At 41.1% G+C, this 21,168-nt stretch overlaps 1 protein-coding gene across 4 annotated transcripts; it reads right to left on the bottom strand.

The window, feature by feature from the left end:
* Positions 1–717: 717 nt before the first annotated feature.
* Positions 718–21,115, bottom strand: LOC139817518 (uncharacterized). 4 transcript variants are annotated; one of them, XM_071785667.1, is made up of 7 exons: positions 20,142–21,115; positions 9,013–10,373; positions 8,428–8,591; positions 7,851–7,877; positions 4,840–5,079; positions 4,442–4,699; positions 718–4,323 (listed from the first exon to the last, which is right to left on the bottom strand). In XM_071785667.1, exons 1-7 carry the CDS (start codon positions 20,227–20,229, stop codon positions 4,128–4,130), a joined length of 2,334 nt encoding a protein of 777 aa, XP_071641768.1. In that variant the 5' UTR covers positions 20,230–21,115; the 3' UTR covers positions 718–4,127. The 4 variants fall into 4 exon arrangements, with proteins under 4 accessions (XP_071641768.1, XP_071641770.1, XP_071641767.1 ...); XM_071785669.1 differs by lacking the exon at positions 20,142–21,115 and adding an exon at positions 12,672–13,344; XM_071785666.1 differs by lacking the exon at positions 20,142–21,115 and adding an exon at positions 11,960–12,628.
* Positions 21,116–21,168: the final 53 nt, after the last annotated feature.

Below are 21,168 nucleotides of genomic sequence, written 5' to 3' on the forward strand. Positions count from 1 at the left end.
CATCCACACCGTTGGTCTATCGCTTGCAGTTTTGTATCAAATTTTCCCGCAGCAAAAACGACTTTAATTAAATTAATTTTTTTCGGTTCGTTGCTTAAATTATATGTTCCTTAAAAGAATTAAAATGACTGGGAAGAAATCAAAACGCGGAACAGAATCAAGAGTCGATCGATCAAACTTTGGGAAAGAGAAGCGCGGGAATTTTAAGTTTCTACTCAAGAAATTTATATATTGAACCTATCTATATTTATATTTATAAATATATTAACATATAATATATTATACAGGATTTCTAATTATTAGGTGTACAGCACTAGTGGATAGATGGAGCCGAATAGAAAAATTCTCATTTGCGTTTTCACAATTATTTATAAGAAATTAATTAATAAAGATCTGCGAATGAGCGTGCGATGAAAGACAACCCAGCATTATTATCATTGGCTAACGTTGCTAGAAACACGTTCCTCCCAATGCCTCGCCGCGTGTTTACAATCGCGTGGATGCACGTTGATTCGCAGATCAATTAATTAATTTCTCACTAATTATTAAGTAAATCGCAAAATGATACAGAACTTTTCTATTTGGTTTGACCCGCTCTACTTCTTCACGAACGGTGTTGTACCTATTATCAGACATCCTGTATAATTTAACGTATGTACAATAAAAAATGCGCGCGCGCACGAAGGACGTAGGACGCGAAAAAAATAACTGGCTTCCATTGATTGTATCATGAATTTATTTTGAAATATCTAATAGTCCTATTTTCCTTACGCTCTATATGTACAAATGATAGCGTGATAAAGTATAATACACAGTTTTAACAAACGTTAACAAATAAATGTGCTAATCTAACATATTAAAAATAATATTATACGTCTTGGACTGGAGCCATCTCTTGCGTTTACCTCGAGAGGAATAAAATCGCGCACGCAACACGATTTACGAAGTAATAAAATGGTACGCGTTTCCCATTGAAAGAACTGAAAAAAATTCCAACAGACGCTTTTTTCTGTTCGCGGCAAACAATCGCAAAGAAAAGTCGACGTATACTTTCCTTCGTTGCACGTATACATATGTGCATATCCTTCCGCAAATTATAGCATTGTTCGATATAATTAAACTTACGTACTCGTGAACGAAATAAAAAACGAAACGCAAAATAAAAAGTATACTATTTCGGACAATAAATCCGCTAAATCGGCCGTTTGTGTACATAACGCAGAATATAGAATGTAAAAACTAAAATTAGACAACGTTTAACGTCGATTAAATGAAATAATATCACCGCTCTCAAAAATGTTTTTATTTAAATAATAGATCGCCAGGCATATTTTTTTCTCCATCCTCGGATTTCTTCTACATTTTCTTGAATCATTTTTGTTTGTAACAGTAAGATATACCAGTCCAAAGTCTCTCGATAGCGCAATGCAAGGTGTCTTTCAAATCGTAATACCACAAAATATCGCTTCATAAATAATACACTATATTCACTACGACAGAGTATCCAAACAATATCTGCCTTACGCGGAAGATCCACGTTCGACGTGAATCAGTCGTTATAATTATCTCTTTATATACACTTGTTTGCCATATACACTTGTTTTAGAGCTTTCTTACACTAAAAATTAGTAAGTGACGAAAGTATATATATATGTATATACTACATACATATATATATATAGCTGGTCGATAACTCTTTAATCCTCCGTCCCATCGAAAAGAGATAAAATAGCATTTTATACACTGCCCTGGAGGGCCCGCTATCGCGTCCTGCACTCTTTATTATTGTAAATGGAAATAAATGACAATTATCGAAAACACATTAATATAATGTCGATATTTAGAGAAAATTTATTGAACTGAACAAAATTTGATTTGTGACGTATTTATATGAATCGCTCGTGTGGAAGACTATTTTAACGTGGCTTTAAATATCAACCAGATTTCTTTTCACCATTTGAATGTTTTTCTTTTTTGTCGCATTTTCGTGTTATATTCATATATAAATATTTAAATAGCTTTCTACATAGGTTGAACATTTTTCAAATGCGTACATAAATTTAATGTATCTGTGAAGTGGGTTAGAGACGTCACAAATTGTACATTTGAATCTGGCCTTCGCTTTAAGCAAAACCGCCTTTTCTTTGTTAGATTAGATCACTTTTTTCATCACGATCTTTATCGATTACCATTCTCAATGCGTATAACACATTTGCATGAATAAATATTGTTTGTCGTACACTTTTATGCACTTTGTATGCTCCTATTTCGATCACATGCTGTCTTTTTTATCCGACCCGGATAAAAACCCGTTAACCCGGGAGCTGATTCTATAACTCTTAACGACAGTTTCGTTATCGTTATATTCGCGTTGCAGATATTATATATAGTAAAAAAAGCTATGCGATATAACGATAACGAAACTGTCGTTAAGAGTTACAGAATAGGGCCACTGGTAAATTTTCATCTAAACCCATCACGAGATACTGGTCTTCATTGAGGCTTAAGAATTGTTAAATTTAGATACCTTTGTGTAACAAATTTCGGAAAATTCGCTGTCTAAAGCAAAAGTTTACAATGCGAATATCAGAAAGATGCAGCAGCAATATTGCGAAATACTATTCATAATTATATTTAAAAAGAAACGTAAAAAGTAAATGTCAGCTTCATTTTCTTGTCAATTATGTCAAAGTCAGATCTTGTACATTATTCGTATCTTCTAAAGACGTAGTCCATAAGATATTGCTCACTGCCATCTTTTCACATTAAGTAGGCATTTGTTCCACTTCCTTATTTTCATTCAATACGTCCACCACATTCCTCTGTGTACAATATACTTCTTTTTAAACACTCGAAACAAAAACTGTTCAATAAATTACCTTAACGCTTTTTAACAAGTTTTATGAAAATCGTATAAAAACTCACGCAAAATTATCGCAATAAATGAATGGCCTAACGCTTTTAAATTAGCTTGTAGCTAGTTATCAGGATACGCACTAATAATAGCTAGGAACTTGAAGAAGCTTTACTTCCATTTTTCGCTTTTTTATTGATATACATTTAATATGCAAAATAGGTTATTCATTATGAATAACTCTATAGCACGTTATGCCCAATACAAATGGGATAACAGCATTTTCTTTCTCCGAATTTACTTTAAAACAGAACTTTCACTTTTTTTTCATATACGCAAGATACTAATATATAACAAGAAACATTATAGAGCACGAAGTCGAAAAGAATAGTATTCACTGTTGTGCAAAGAGGTAGAAATAAATATTTGTTATGTTGCACGCGTGTTTGTGTGTGTGTGTATGCGCGCGCGCGTACGTGGAAGGGGAAGAGACGAAAGAGTATGTAATGTGTGTGGAATGATGGAATACATTTAACTTGAAAATAAGATCATTTTTTATCTTAGGTCTATTTTATCCTGCGACAATATAGTGTGATCTTTATATTATATAACAGGTCTCTCGAAAATGAAAATAAATCAATGGTCGGCATCAAATGCAACTTTCGACCCGATTCTCGTGTCGACGTTCACTATCCTTGCGGCTCGCATCTTGGCAACCGACAGACACGCACAACCAAGACGCTTTATTCTAATAAGGGCCGCACCGAAAAAAAATTCGATGATAATTTGGCAGAAGATAGCAATTCTATCGTATGCGTATCGCCTCTTCCGAGATAAAGCACACTTTTTATTTACACACATCTGGCTCGTTATAAATGATGCAAGAAGGAGATAGTAAGAGTCGATACAAAAATTTGGCAGAGTTATTCATATCTAATGTCGACCGTTGAAGTAAATCTTTCTACGTAGAAAGCAGATCTGAATTGTCAACCATATTTTAATTTTACACGTTTTAATTTTATTTACAGTCGTGTCCTCTTCGATACACTTTGGAGAAAGAAATAGCTCACCACTATCACTTTACACTTAAAGCATCAGTCAATGTACGTTTTATCGCGCATCATACGCGAATTATCTTTTGTTTTAGATACGCCTATCTCTCTTAAAGGCGTTCCAAAACACGATGACGGGAATATCGATGAGACCATCGATATCGGCTTTAGAATGCCGAATGGTAATAATCATAAGTAGGCCAGTAAGGCTGTAGCCAATCCTAGCTGGTACGTTGACGCTTTTTGGATGGGTGCTCTTCAGACGAATGAGCTGGGGAAGGCATGACCATATCTCCTCTATTGAACATATACTTGAATTGTGGCATGTATTTCATTATACTCCTAACTTGGATTAAAGGTAGATCTTCTGTATGCGAAGAACATTTGCCTGCTTCCATTAACATCTTCATTTGTAGTCTGTAAAGTTATATTTTTTTTTTATATAAAAATGGATTATTTCATAGAATATAATAGGCTAAATATCATCACTATCTTATTTATTAGTCATCATTGTCCTATTCATCTATATATTTACCCATTTCCTTGATATAAGTCTATATGTAGCACATCTGTAAGGACTTGTCTACAACTCTCGATGTCACAGGCAGGAAAAAAATTGGAAACAAAGTCGGGAAGTGTCATCAACAATTCAGTATAGATATAAGGTTTGAAATTAATACAGGGTACCATCTTTTCTTCAATTAGCGCTTTTTGTATTTGGTATGGTTGTACATGACAAGAAGATATATGTGGTTCCGATATTGGTATCAATGGTTTCCTCCCTCGGGAATCCCTAAAAAATAACTTAAACTTAAACGCTGCTATTTATTAGTTGAATCAAGCGCATTTATAAATGCTAAAACAAAAAACCTCCATTCATCCCATATTTATTTATTTGCTTCCCTTAAAATAATGATAAGTAATGATATGTACCTGGAACTGCCGCTGCTGCCGCTGCTACCATTGACTGGTATCAGAGGAGGTGGGTATTTTGCATGAGATGTGTTATGCACAGATGGTGTATGCCTTTGTGGATGTAATAAATTTGGCGTAGATGTAGGTACTGGCATTAAAGCTTGGACTTGTTCGCTTAAACCAAGCATCTGTGGATATGTCGTTCCTGTGACTGCGTTAGGTACACCTAACGTAGGTGTTGTATACGTAGTTGTCACCCTGAAATACAAAAATTAGTTATGTTATTTTTCACTATTTCTAAAAATAATTGTTACTAATTTTATCATTTATTTATTTATTCTGTCGTTAAAGTCTTTAGCCTCTTCGGCAATAAATATGAATGTCTATTCTGCGTGTACGTTTATTTGTTGCATCTTTGTTGCATTTAAATAAATTAATAAAATATTTAATACATCGCACAAAAACAATATAAAACTTATGCAGTCATAGTAAAATTACATACTGTTATATTTGTGCTTGTTACAAATGAAACAAAATATAATTTAATTTTTAATGAATACATTCTTTTGCATTATTAGTTTGTAAGAGTAAAAAATAAAATTTATATAAAAATAACTATGTGCATGTATACAGAGTGTCTGATAATAGATGTAACACACCACTCGTAGGTAGGTAGAGGGGATTAAACTGAACAGAAAAGTTCTCTACCATTTTGCGATTTTCGCAATAATTAATAAAAAATTAATTAATAAAGCTCTGCGAGGGAGCATGCATCTGTGCGATTTAAAAAACATACAGTAAAAGTTAGCCTAATTATAAATATTACGCATCATTGGCTGTTGCTAGAAGCCCGCTCCTCGCAATGCCTTATTGCACGCGTAGCAACCGCAATCGCCATAACGTTAAGCGGCCTTTTGCGGTCGCGCGCTTACAATCGCACGGATGCGTACTGGTCTTTATTAATTAATATTTCATTAATTATTAGGAGAATCACAAAATGAACTTTTCTATTCAATTTAACCCGCTCTACCTCCCCACAAGCGATGTTACACCTATTATTGGACACTGTATATTATATAAACATATTTTATTAATCAATTCAATAGAAAAATCAGTTTTACAAATAGATTTATAATAATGCTGTCAACATTTATCTCATCCATTACTTGCATCTCAGATACTACTTATACTACTCGGAATATTACCACCTAGACATCCTGATAAATAATTTCTATATAGCACATCATTTTACGTTAGAATCAATAAGGGGATATTCTGGTTTGAAAGGTCATGAAAAAAGGTACTTTTCAGGAATTTTTTGTATGGAAACGAAGAAAGCAAATAACATTAAATTTTGCATGTTCTTTTAGCCTTATTTTAAGAATATATTTTTATTTTTTAAATAATAAAAAGGCTCTTCTTTTCTATGTTATATTCTGGTCACTAGAAGGTGTAAATGACAGACGGTGTAAATGATTCTGTTGTAGCTGTTCTAGGCATCAGAAACGCAAAAACAAAAAATTTTCTTATTCAGTGTGGCTATTGTCTGAACTCGAATAAATATTATAATATTATACATTTATTAGTGGTTTTTTTTTAAATATAAAATACTAACAAAAGTTTGAGAAAAGCTATAATATTTTTATTTAATAAAAAAGCCGGCACTTTGGCGTCCTTTTAACGGCCAGAATGGAAATTTCCATCCAGAATGAAAATATTGGTTTGGTTCTAATTCAGACGATAGCCACACTTCTCCCAAATAAAAAAATTTTAGTTTTTGCGTTTCAGATACCTAGAACAGCTAGAAACATTTACACCGTCCATCACTTACACCTCTTAATGATCTAGGAAAGATATAACGTAGAAAAAAGAGCATTTTTGTTCGGTTTTTTTCATTTACAAAAAAATACCTGAAAAATACCTTTCTTTACGACCTTTCAAACCATCGACTATCCTTTTAAGATACAATGTTGTTCGAGACTTTTCCCATTCGCATAATGAGCATTCGGTCTTTACCTGAATATTACCTGAGATCATTAACCCTCTCAGATAGGGGGCTTTCTAATAGGAATAAAATATCAAAACTATAGTTTTCTTAAAGTTTGAGTTTCACTTTTTACGAGCCTGGCCTCGCAATTCCAAAATTTTAACATCTAATATGGCAGACCCAATATTCAAATAGTGATGCAATTTGCGTGAAACTCAGTTTGTATAGGTTTTTGAGTTCGCTAAATTCGAATATAACCTTATAATTACAAAATTTAAAATAATAAATTTGCTCAGAACGGGATACGTTTAACTTGTTTCGTATATACTCGAGCTAATGACATGAATAGTGTTAAAGTAGTTTTTCTATTATTCTGTGATCGTAGCGCAGAAATTTGTGCACTGCTCTAACGAGTCGAAGATCTGAGATTAGAATTGAACTTAATGACCTCAAAAACCTATATAAAGTTTCATATAAATTGCATTATTTAAAAATTTGAGTCCATTTTAAATTTTAGTTTCAAATTCGAAGTATACCATGAAAACCCCCTATATAGCAAGTTTCACAAAAATCGGATTAAGAGTTTCTGAGATAAAAAGCCTGGTCTTTACAGGACCACCCGTCCTGAAAGGTCACACCTTTTCAGATAAAAAAAACCTTTTCAGGTAAAAATGAGCTTTTCAAATAACAAATATTTCTGACCTGGATACCTAGACACATACAGGACTATTCTGTTTATATATTGACAGCAGTATAATAAATCATACATTAATCATTATAAATTTTTGAATATATGAATACTATATGTGACAAACATAAGTAACATTAATAAATTACGACGTGACAGTAGATTCACAACTAAATCAATGTATTTATCACGCAAAGAAGCTTTAAGGACAGTCATGTAAGTCATGTAGATTAATTATAAATATTAATATTAAAATTATCTATATGATTTATCATATAGAAATATAAATTTATGCATGCTATCTTATTTCTTATAATAATCTATATGACAATAATATATGTTACAAGGACTCACCAGTCATCCTTCCCATAGGTGGGATAACTATACAAAAAAAATCATAGGTTGTATGTACAAATGCAGAAAGCTATGGTGCAGATACTCTAAATATATTATAATTACGCTTTATGTATGTAAACATAATGTTTCAAGCTAGGATAAGCACATGACTCTAATGCTCTAATATTTCATGCTTAATGTGCCGTATACGAAAAGTGAAAATTCTTTCTCTCACAACTTTACTTTCACACATTAGTTTGTTTGATTGAAAAGAAATATCAATCTTATTTTGATCTAAAAACCAAAATTATCTTTCGCAATATATGAGTTTTATATTTTCACAAACAGCACAAATGCCATACACATACGAAATAAGTAGGTGCGTTTAATTGGATATTACGTACAATCTATGCTAATTGGTTTGCTTTATCATAAGCAAGCGTACGGTATAAGAATACATTGTTGCCAAAAAAACTATTGATAAAAGAAAAACAAAGATATTTTTTGAAATGATTTCAAGCTTTGTGAGCTTATAACACGTGTATACATACTGAGCTATATCAGAAAGCTTTTAGAAAGCTCTATTGAAACTTACAGATTGGAGTGAACAGTTGCTCGTATAAGAGGCGGTGGTTGGGCTTGAACAACCCCTGGCATGGTTGTCGTCGGGTATACAGGATACTGAGCTGCTGCTCCACTATTACTCGCTCTGCTTCTAGACTGTTGAGGATAGGTTTTGGGAGCAGCGGTCATTTGTTGCTGAAAATCAAAAGTTGTACATTTGGTTTGATGTGTGATATAAAAACATAAAGCTACAATTGTAACAAAAAAATTATATTTAACCCTTAAGATGCATACGTGGGTCTACGGCGTCCGAGCCAAAGTGATATCTGCTCGTAACTGTAAAACTTGCAAGCCTGTCAGAAGACATTAAATAAACGATGTTTATCAAAATGACTATATATAATCGTCTACAATGCAGACAGATGTTTCATGAATATTTGTTTTAGATTTTTTAAAAATACTTTTTTAGATGTAGACTTTAAGGTAGGGAAAAATAGCGTTGGACGTGACATACCCACGTATGCATTTAGAGAAGGTATCGAAAAAACGTATGCACATTAAGGGTTAAGACTTCGCATCGCATATTATAATTTGTAATGCAAGAAGATTAGCTTACGTTGTGCATCACATTATTCAGAGTCGCTCGTATAATGCTAGCCTGAGAGCCGAGTGACGTTTGAAAGGTAGGTTGACCGCCGACGAGACCCGACCAGCCGTTCACCACACCTTGAACGTTATTCATCATAGGCTGCGACACTATGCTCGATCTACTGACGGGAAGTCCCGATGGGGAAGAATGCGCGGGATGCGTTGTCGACACGGGTCTCGGCTGCGCTATTCGCGGCATCTGCGGTGCCGTGCTGACGACAGCTCCCCGCGGCATTATGTTAGGTATCGGTACGGCGGCACGAGCGTTTAAAGGTGGTACCACTTTACTCGCGCTCTGCACGGAGGGAGGCTTGGTCGCCGGCGGTGTAGGCGGTTGTTTCGTCCATCCACCGCCGGAACCACCGCCGTTGCTGTTCACCAGTAACTGCGAGTCCATAACCTTGGTCGGCCAGTAGTCCTCGAAGCCGGTACCCGGTGGAAAGTAACTCTTAATATCACTCAGACTAATCACCGAACACGTTTCACTCGCGAACAGTTCGTTACGTATACCCTGTACCTTGCAGCAAAACTTCAAGTAGGACAAATCCCAGCCCTCGAGCTTTTCCGCCTTCAGCTTGAGATTTTCCGTCTCGCCCTCGAAATAAAACAGCGGCACATACTGTAGACCGTCCTTTACCGTGTAAGGTACCACGGACTCTTTGTTTATTCGTATGAAACCACATTTCTCCGCCTTGCGTCCGCTGGTCACACTCGGGTTGGTACCGGCGGTCAGTTTAGTGTAACACACATCGAGAAACGTATAAAACTCCTTGGCGTCCGAGAGACGCACCACCAGGTCTTTGCACGTAAACGCGTCCCTTCCGAACTGATTCTCGCAGTGCTTGGTGTTGATCTCGTTGAACAACTTGCTCTCGGCCTCCGTGATGTAGTAACTCCTTATACATGTGCAACTGTAGATGTCCGAATGAAGAAAGCTCAGGTACTTGTTGAGAAGCTTAGACTCTAGGATGCGTACGGCGCAATACTTTTCGCCGGAGCGAAATATATAAGGTATGTGACATTCGTCGAAGCTCGTCCAACCGAATCGTCCTCTCTGACTATCGTCGTCGGGTGTCGGCACTTTACTTTCCAAATTACCCGTCGGCGGTTTTGGAGCGGACTGCCCATCGGTTGGCCGTTTGTTCAGGTATCCAAGAATACCGGGTAGATTAGGCTGCGGTACGAGGCACTGCTGCCTCTGTTGTTGCTGTTGCACCGCTGGCATGCTCGCCAGCATTTTCGCCTTGTGTGCTTCCACCATTTTGGCAGCCAGTTCACGGATTTCCGCATCGTCTGGACGTTCTTGCTTAACGACAACTTTCTCGAAATCTGAAAAACGAAAAGCGTATAAGCCTCGTATTCTCGAAAGTTGTTTTTAACGCTTAGTTTCTAATTATGCATTGCTAATTATTGCCACGTGGCAATGACAGAATAACATTAGATATAGGAACATAAATAGACTTTCAAATAGACCATTTGGAATAAAAAAAAATTTAATGTGTACATAGAAAACTAATGTTGTTTATTATATTGAAAGTCCAGAAAATTGATTACAATAATAAACATTGCCAGTAAGAGAAATTCTGTCAACACATACGATTGTGCTGTTTATAAAATATTATATTCAATCGACCGATCAACGTGAATAATAGACCATCTAAATCTTATTCCCGATTATTTATCACATTTTAACAATCGTTATACGACAACATCTTTAAATACATCCGATAAATTCTAAATCGATTAAGGGCTGGTTGTTCCAACCTGTTGGTAAACTACCTAATAGTTAAATCATATGTATGTCTTTGTTTATCCTTTACATTAGACAAAGATAGACATATGATTTAACTATTAGTTAGCTTACCAATAGGTTGGAACAACCGCCCCTTAGTATGTAGGCCGATTTCTCGCGCGCCAGTACAAAAATAACTTTTTTGTGTTGCTTAGTCCGCACTATTACGTCGACTAACATAAAACTAATCGTAATAAACAATCATTAGATAATAAAAATTAGTAAAATTCAGTAATCATCAACTTTTTACGTATACCTCAACCGAGAACTACGCGCATTTAGAAATCAAATCTGGGCACGTGTTATAGAACTTTTCGGATTATTCGGACTATTTGAATTATTCCGAATCCAGACAGCACGCATGTCTAAAAGATATCGTAAAGATATCTTTAAGGCATTTTTTAGACATGCGTGTCTAAAAGACATCTTAGACATCTTTTAGACATGTGTGCTGCCTGGGAATTAATTCCGTAAAGTTCCACAATACATGCGCACATTCAAATCAGGTGATAACAGACAGAGTTCGAAAAAGAACAATATTTTTTAGCGCAACTATTTTTCCCTCGTACAAGCCGATTAGTGTTTTCGCCGCGCGGCAATCGAAAGGCAGGAGGATTCATCGAGTTTCGCTCCGATTAAATCAATCCGTCGGACGCATTTTAAGCCCGTTCGAGGCGCATCAAAATAAGCCAGAATTTCCGGCGTGCTGCGTAAACACGCCGGCCCAGAGCGTTAAAGTGTCAAAAGGCAAAGCGGACAGGTAGATAGAGCCGAATCGTCGCGCACGTGACGCAAGTTTCGTCGCGTTGACGCGATTAGCGACATGTAAAATGTAAACGGCGTAAACGTAAACATTCCTGGGCTCCATCGGCGATGTCAATTCGCGCGCTCGGTGAACCTCCTCGCCCAACGATTCCGGAATGACATCGGAGATCGGTACGAGCGATCGCAATCGCGACGGCTAGCTCAATTTTCCAATGCCGCGGACATAGAAACAGAAAGGACGCGCGATATTTCTTTCTGCTCATCGACAACGAAACGATCTCCGCGTGCCGAGCTGTCAACAGCTCGGAGACGTCACGTCACGCGCGACGATCGGAACGTATACGGGAGTGAGACGTACTGAGTGACATTCGCTCGGGTGCCATCCGCGACGGACTGCTTTTCTCGAGCCATATGGCGTCCGTGCTGCTGTCGGCACTCGCGACCGGTATGTCGGTGAAGCCGTTCCTCATCCTCGACGCTCGAGAGGGTTCGCCCTTGGGTAAGTCGCGCGAAATCACATCTCGCGGCACAGCTGAGGCGTTCCGACACGCCACAGTGTATCCTCCCGTTGAGGTTATAGCATGCAGCAGCAGCAGCAGCAGCACCAGCAGCCCGTCCACCTACGAGCACCGCCGACGGTACCGCGCGCGATCCATGTTACACGACGGGCGGAGGAGCGGGAGGAAGAAGACGAAGACGAGGATGACGTATCAGCGGAATTGTGGACGATCGCGCGATGCGATCGGCACACGGGAAAGTTGTCCCCCTAGTCGGTGCTCGCGCTGACTTTTGCAGTTTTCACGCTTTCCCTTGACGACGAGGACGACGACGACGACGACGACGACGACGACGTTTCACTTTGTACGCCGACACGATTATACCAGGTGGCGCGAAAGATCCTCATCATCATCATCACCAATACCACCACCGCCGCCGCCGCCAACTGCTGCTGCCGCCACCACCACCGCCGCCACCACCACCACCGCCACTGCCGCGCTCGATACGTCGAGGGTAAAACAGGGGAAGAACGGGATAACGTAGACGGTATCGCTCCACCGCCGACTACGTACACGCTCGTCGTCCGGGCGTAGCTCCGCGAGCCGCCGGGGCTATCCCAAGAACCGCGACACTCTCGAACGAGGACAGCGCCATACTATCGCGTGCGCGCGCGCTAACCGCTGTTCCCGGTCTTCGGTGCGAAACCTCGATTTCAGGCCTCGATGTCGTCGCAGCCGGATCGAGCTGACCGCCCGCGGCTCCGCGGAGACACTAGGCATCTCCGCGGCCTAGCCCCCCGCTGTATACACCTCTACGCGGGAGCGGTTTCGCGCGATACTCCATACTCTTTGCGCGGAGTGTACCGCGCTATACCGCGCTAGATACACCGCGCCGCGCCGCGCCGCGCCGCGCCGCACCGCACCGCACTCTCGCCAGTGTCGTCCTCGGCGGGCCACACTCAAACCGGCCTCGGCATTCTCGGGATTAGCGCGCGAGCCTTTCTCAGTTCTCGCGGTCGACGATTCGGGCACGCGGCAGTCGGCAGTGACAGTCGGCGCGACGTCCTCGCCGAGCGGTGCCGTCGGCTCGAATACTCCGGATGTGATACTCAACCCGCGAGACGCGATGCCGATCGATGAGTGGCCGGTCCATGGCCGGAAGTGATGCCGGTGTCGCGCCGATTCCGCGACACCCTGTATACGCGGAATGGGGGTACAGGATACCTACGGGACGCTCACCCGAGACTTTTTTCCATTATTTTTTTTCTATTGCTCCGTGAGGCGCGTGGAGGACGCGGTTCGAAACGAGCACACTCGGTGAAGGATGCGCATAGCCGAGCGATCGATAGATTTCGCGTAAATCGTGAGACTCGCGAGACGGAATGCCTTAAATGGAACAGGGAAAGCACGCGCGGAATGAGACCGAATCTCGTCGATCTCATGCGGGTCCTATTAATCTTGGATAATTAGCATGTAAACTCTGTGACAACGATTCGAGTGACCAGTAAATAAATGTTCCCCTATAATCCTCATGCACCGCATACAGATATATCTCCGTGACTGAATTCCTCGTTTTAAAATTTAAAGATTTTTTTCTTTGCGATAAATGACACTATCGTCATTAAATACAGCTGGTTGACCACTTATGTACATTTCTACCAATGCGGATTAACTTTAATCCCGGTTTAATTTACTTTTTATCTGTTTCTAATGCGTAAAATTATAATTAGCCTATAATAATAGAACTGTGCATGATCGTATTTGTGTACCTATCATTACAGTATTGTATATGATCTACCAAAGAAGTAAAATTTAACGACAATGTATAACGTATACACGAGTAAATCGTTGCTGTGCAAAATTCGTTTTTTTGCACGCAGAAACGAAAAGTAGAATGACAAGACAATCCTACGTGCACATATATGACAATTTTACGTATATGTATCATTAGAAGCGATTATTGGACAGGATATTGGAAATCGACTATAGAGTTAACTCAGTTAACTTCATGGCTGTCGTTGGCTCTACTTCGATAAAAATTTGAATGAGATTTCGCCAATTTTGAAGTAAATGTGTTAAACATTCGGCATATGTTGACCCTAAAAAAAAGACCTCGTTCATTTGACGCGCGAACGTTTCACTTTTGGTCACGAGGCCTCAGATTTTCTGAGAAAATAAAAGAAGAAGACGGAGGAGAGGGGAAGGAGAGGGACGCGCAATAGCGTGATGCGTGGATAGCTAAACTTGAACGACCGCCCATCTCGGATCGCGGCGCGTCGTGTAGCATGGGCCGGTTGCAGGAGCTAGGTACATACCGCTCAAAGAGTAGCCAGGACTGGCGCGTAAGATCGCGCGGACGATGTGACAACGTCGCACGGTCGATATGCTCTTTCAGGCAAAGTGCCAAGATTGGTAAACGCGGGGGTATATAGTCGTGGTTTCCAGATATCGCCCTCCCACTCCCCCCATCCTTCTCGCCGTCCCTCCCTCCATCCCTCCCCTCCGCCCCTCTCCAACGCCCGCGGTTGATTCGTCGCTCACCATCAACTCCTGGTGCTCACCCGTGGGCTTCACCTGGACGGTGGGGGAGCACATAGGGGAAAGTGGGAGCAAAGTTGCGCAGAACCCAGCCAGACGTTAGCTCCCGCTCGCGCCATTGCGCAGTTCTTACGTATATAAACCCGTCGGCCGCCTATGTACTACATATGTATTATACTTATTATTTTAATCATGATTTACGAGTGCGGCGTTGCCGGTTCTCGCGCTCCGGGGGCACGCCCATTCCCTCTCTCGCCTCACTTTTCAGCCACATAGGCGAATACATAGAAACGCGCGCGCGGAAAAGCAACGTCGCTTGATCGATACTTGAGAAACTTGCAATAAAAAAAAAATTACTATAACGAATTCCTTTGTTCGCGCAATCCCACGCGTAATTGTATAAATTAGAGGTTATTATACGCGATTTTCCCAACCATCCAAATAATTGACTCCCGTCGAATCCATCCCCGAATAATTGCCAAAATTTGGCAAATGCACGATACTCAGATACGAGCGTTTATTATTTATTAAACGCACACACATATCGAGTTTGTTACATTTTATAGAAACCCCTTATATAAGAAACGATCGAGTGTGGAGTATACGTTAGAAATTCTTGGTTGATTAGGTCATATCACATCGAGCATTGCGACGTTGCCGCTGTGGCTCTGATGGCACCTAGTTTTACTGCGCAGCACGTTGGGCCAGTCGTTTTGGCAACGCTGGAAAGTCGTAGCGATCTATTTATAGTAGCCCTCTAACGCTGCTGTTGCTATGCCGAACAAAAGGCATATTCAATTCGGGAGGGGGTAAAGATAGGTGGGGGACAAACAGAGTGGGGGAAAAGATCGGCGAGCGTAGGTGGCGCGCGGCGAGCGGGGAGGGAGGGGAATTACTAAAAGGACAATATGGCGGCGGAACGGATATATTCTCCTCCAATCTATCTGCGTTCTGCTATAACTCCGGCTTCCCCTATCTCCCTTCCGTGTCGCCGCTCTCTCGCTCGCTCTTTCACGCGCATTCCCCGGTCCTCTATCGCCGCGCGATAGTGGCACATCCTATTTCCTGTAGCTTACGAAAGTATGACCATGACGAACGATAGTTACGTAACACGCGGGCACCCCAGTACGCGCGCGAATACAAGACGGACAAATTTCGCAACCGAACGCGTTAATAAGACGCATTTTCTTGGTCGCGGTCGACAAAGAGAGTCGGCGAGACCAGATGAAGGTCACGCCGCTCGCGCCGCTTTCCTGCTTCTCTCCTCCCGCGGGGGGAGGGGAGGGAGGCTGATCGCGGAGTAAGTAAAATAGAGCGTAAAGGGAGCAAAGGTCGTGGCCGGAGTGAAAAAGATCCGGCGCAGAATGTCGCGACCGCCACCATTCGTCTCTCCGTCCCTTACGCACGCGTAATTCCTTTTTTTCTCGCGTAGCTCACGCGAAATTGCATATGGCGCCGTGCAGTTGTAGCAGCTGACGAGAAGGTTCATGCGGCTCCGCGCGCTCCTACGCGGCACCGAAAGCACGCGTGCGACTTGCGCGAGGAGGCATAAGCGCGCTTGCCCTCGGCGACGCTCGGCTCTCTTCGGCGAAGTTTGCCTCTTTGTTACATCACTCCTCGCTCCTTATGTAGTACATACGAGCGGATACATTATGTATAGTGCGCGCGCGCGCGGGCGCGCGGGGCCGCACATGTCCCTCCCAACTCTCGCTCGGTGGTACATAACGCACACATAGCGCGCGTTATATGTGCAATACGCGCGCGAGCAAGCTGGTTGATGGATAACAGGCGCGCTCGCGGCGAGCAAGCCCGAGCTCCACGTTACACGATGCGCGGTTACAACAAATAAGCGCGGCGCGTTCCCGGCGCATGTTGCATTATTACATAAAGAGACATAGGCGCTGCGCGAAACGATTTAACGGCCGAGCGGTACGACGTATGGAAAATTCATGCTTTCGTAATAATAGCGCGGGAGACGGACCGCGCGAGGCGAAATTTAATAGCGATAACCTGCGCTTTACTCCACATGACAAATATAAAAAGGAAATCCTATTCCCAGGATAACGCGCCATATTTTTTTATGTCACTCTGCAACACCACACTCGCGGTGCCTACCAACGTACTATTAATATGGAACAAGTTTCGTAGTATTTCAACTAAAATATTCCAAAATCTAGAGTGTTCCACTTCGTGTGTATGTGTGTAAGATTCTTTACTTGAAAAATGCACTCAAAAATATATATAATTTTTTCATGCATCGATACCGATGCACAAACACATAAAGAAATACGCGTGCATGTATATGTAAAATATATACCGGTACAATATGCAATCTAAAGATTTTTATATTTTTCTTCTCTCGGGGAGTTCAGAAAGTTCTTTTGAAATCCAGATCCTTTTTTGCCAATCACAATTACATTTAACGACGCGATAACGTCTCTATGCAGTCAAAGATCATCTTACGGATTGATTTAAATAAATCATGACATCATCCTGCCTATCATATTAAGGATCAGCAACCTTGTTTATATCAATTGCATATATGAGAAGTACATAAAAGAGGTACATGAGAAATACACGAGAGCGCAACCTCAAGTATCTAAAACTGATAAAAAGACGCGTTTAGGTCAAACTTACCATTAGCCCTATTCTGTCTAATAATCGTCTAATCTGTCTAATAACAATGTCGTTATCGTTATGTTGCCGTTGCGCAGGTATGCTATATGATAAAAGAGCTGCGCAACGACAATATAACGATAACAATGTCATTAGAGTTATAGAATAGAACTATAGGTAGGTAACTGCACCCTTCTTCAAAATTGCCATCCTTTGATTTCAGATATATTGATTCCAAATGTTTTCCCCACCGCTATAAACTATTATCAAACTCCTGTTTCTTATTTCTACGAAAGAGCCGCCTGAATTTACTTTAATCTCGATATCGGCAAATCTATTCTCTTTCAGCTGCATTTTCGATTTTGCGCGAGAAGAAGCACAGAGCTAGGAGAATACGAAGGAAGAGCGTGGGAAACTGTAGCCGTGTTACTTTTTGCCGATAACTCGTGAATATAAAAAAATAGCGTGTATATTAACCTTTTGTCAGTTTTTGACAAAAAATATAATATGACTGTCAATTAGAGAGAAAAACGCCGTTCCAGACTGAATCTTCATAGTCTAATAATAACATTGTATGAATTATGTATACTTTTCCCAAATTCAATAAAATGCGCGCCGATTTTTTTATCAGTCTTTAAAACACAGTTCCTCGTTGAAACAGTAAATCCACACATTTAAATCGATAATCGATTTAAATTTTAATGCTTAATAAGCGTTCTTATTAAATCGCTGTAAAGAATTTATTGCAAAATATATCACCTCGGCCAAAGTTCGAACCTGCACCTTCCGTGACGGGCTGACAAAAAAATCGGCGCAGTTTACTGAATTAAAAAAAAGTATACATAATTCATACAATATTATTACTAGACTACCAAGATCGAGTCCGGACCGTAAATGGTGTTTTTCTCGCTGATTGTATATCATATCGATCTTGTTTCACTTATTATTATTGATAATACGTGGTCTCTTTCTCCTCGATCTATTCTCTTCGATCTCTGTCCTTGCGATTTTTTGATGCGTAAAATTCGTAAAATAAAAAATAGTTGAAAGGGATAAGATTTTATGATATCCGAGATACGAGGAAAATGACAAAAAGAGCACTAAGGAAACTATTCAAGTGTCCGACGCAAATTTCTCCTTAAAATAAGTTATTAAGGATCAAAATCCAAGAGACACATAAAACAGTAAATATTGTAATGTTTTTACTACCATTTAATTAATAATACATTATCTAATTAATTAGATAATGTATTTTGTAAGTAACCTGAAGAAAAATATATCTAAGAATATATAGTTGTCAGTGAAGAGAGACCAGTACGCCAAATCGAAAAGAGATTGCCTTGAAGTAAATGTAACACTTAAATGATAAATGTGACCTAAATGTACCTTTGACACGATGCCCGGAATATTTGAATAGTACTTTCACGTATCAGTAAGATAAACTATGCAACAATGAGGTAAACACGCTTGTTTAGATTAGGAATAGATGTGGGGAATCAATCAATAGACTCGATGCAAATAGAAATCAATGTCATCAATCAGAGATTGTAATTACACGTTGTCTTTCACGCATCGTCTCAATAAAAATGAAAATAAACGGCCAGCTGATCGCTTTCGCATGATCGCTAATGCATTCAATTGATACGGATAGCGATATCAATATTGAAGTACGTAATGATTCTCTGGAAATGATATTTCGCAAACCGGAATGCGCGATTTTGTTCCGAACTTCCGAATGCAATTATTCGTAGCTCGAAATAATTAAGATACTCGAGTATCTCCGAAGAATGTAAAACAACATAAAATAAGGCATAAATATTCGGCGTGAAAAATACTGCGATATCGTTTTAAGAACTTTCCATAATCGCGATAAACTAATGGACAGTTCTTACGCGGGCGAGTTTATATTATCAGCGACTTTCAGTATTCGAACAATAGAGAATTCCTCCTCATTTTTAATATCAAAGATATTTTTAATATCTTTCAGGAGACGTGTTCGCGTTATCAACGTCTCGTGAATTCGTATAATCAAGAAGAGACTATCTGATTCGTATTGACAACACGCGACGTATTACGTGCCTTTACACGTCACAAATCAATTTTTAATTATCCAAGTAAAATGTTCTATAAAAGAGAGATTTTCGTTTTCGCAATTTTTTAAACATTGTTTTCTATGATCAAAAATATGCGTACGCACACGTGTGTTATGTGTATGTGTGCACGTGCACGATTCGACGTAAAAGTAACAAAAATGATACAGCGAGAATAAAAAAAATGTATAATGTATTAGAAACTACAAAATTTTGAGGTATGTTTACGTTCCCAAAGATGTTTACGTTCATTAAATAGTGCCAATTGACACCTTGTCAATATTTATACATAGGTTTCTAGACTAGCTTGTGCCCGGCTGCTATCAACACATCATATTCCGAGTCGACCATCCTTACGACACAGACGCTTGATTTATCATCATCCGACGAACGGTTGCCGGCCACGTTTCGCCGGTACCGCGCGAAAACCACGTCTCGGAGAAGGTGGACGGTTCTTGGATATACCAGCGTTAACGAGAGCAGTACGATACAGTCGTGGAAGGAGATCGTACTATAAGGAGAGATACGCTACGAAGAACGAGGGCAGTAAAATCCCGCGTGAAGAGCGAGCGAGGAAAGGGAAGGAAGAGTGAAGGAGATAAAGATACGCGCGATCCTGCACCGCCATTACCGTCGCCATTGCCATTGCCGCCGCCGCCGCCGCCGCCGTCGTCGCCACCGCCACCGCCACCGCTGCCGCCGCCACCACCGCCGCCGCCGCCACCGCCGCCACCACCACCGTCGCTGCCGCCGCCACCGTAGCCGCTACGGTCGCCATCTACCTAACCTCAAAGCTTACCTTTGTATATGCGGGCCTCGATGATCTGTACGTCTTCGTCGATGCTCTTGTCGCCCATCTTCTCGTTAAACTGGATATCCATGCACATAATTCCACGTCGTCGTGTGGAACTTTGTTCGCGACACGGCCACCACGCCACCGCGCACCCGTGACATTTACATGAAATTGGATAGTTACGAGCAAACGAGCGCGGGCTCGGACGCGCGCGAAAATTCGTACGGAGGAACCGGAAGAAGGAGCCGCCGTTGTCACGCCAGGGTCCCCCTCAGCACGCGCGAGGGAACACTATACGTAGAGACACGCTCCTTGTAAACTACTTCGAATGCTCCGTACTACTAAGCTCGTGTAATAGACGGACAGTGAGAGACAGTAAGAGAGCGAGAGAGAAAGAGAGAGAGAGAAAAAATGTAGACGGAGAGACGCCACAAACAAGTCTCAACGTGTCCGAACGTATCCCAACACATCCAAGCACGTCTCACACGTTCATATACCACACACCGCGCCTCGACACCGCCGATGTCGCTGTTGATGATGCGCACTACGCGTCTCGCGTCTCCTCGCCGGGTGCGATATCACATAGTTACGGGCGTACCACACGCGAAGCAACACGTCGCTCTCGCTCGCGATTCTCTCGTTCCTCGTTTTCTACTGTTTTGCTAAGAAGCCGACCGGGGATCAGATTTGAATGTGGCACACGTTGCCAGTTCTTTCTCATGCTCTCTCCTCTTCCCCCTCGTCCGTCCCCTCTCGTTCCCTCTCTCTCCCCCCAGCCCCCCTCGGTCCCCCCGTTTCATCTTATGTACTTAACGGTTGCGACGTTGCCGCACATCCGGTATCGCATCGCCGCGTGGTGGGGGGCCGAGAATTTCGAAGGAGTGGGAGAAAGTACATAGGCGCCGGCGGTCACGTGGTGGGGTTTTGCGCTTCGAACGACGAATGGCGTGGCGGGGTCACGCCAAGGGTGGGGAGTACATATATATACACAAAAAGGGGTGGGGAGGTTTCCAGCTCAGAAATGGGAATTTTC

Source organism: Temnothorax longispinosus, chromosome 8 (genome assembly GCF_030848805.1).
Source record: "Temnothorax longispinosus isolate EJ_2023e chromosome 8, Tlon_JGU_v1, whole genome shotgun sequence".
Classification (NCBI taxonomy): Eukaryota; Metazoa; Arthropoda; class Insecta; order Hymenoptera; family Formicidae; genus Temnothorax; species Temnothorax longispinosus.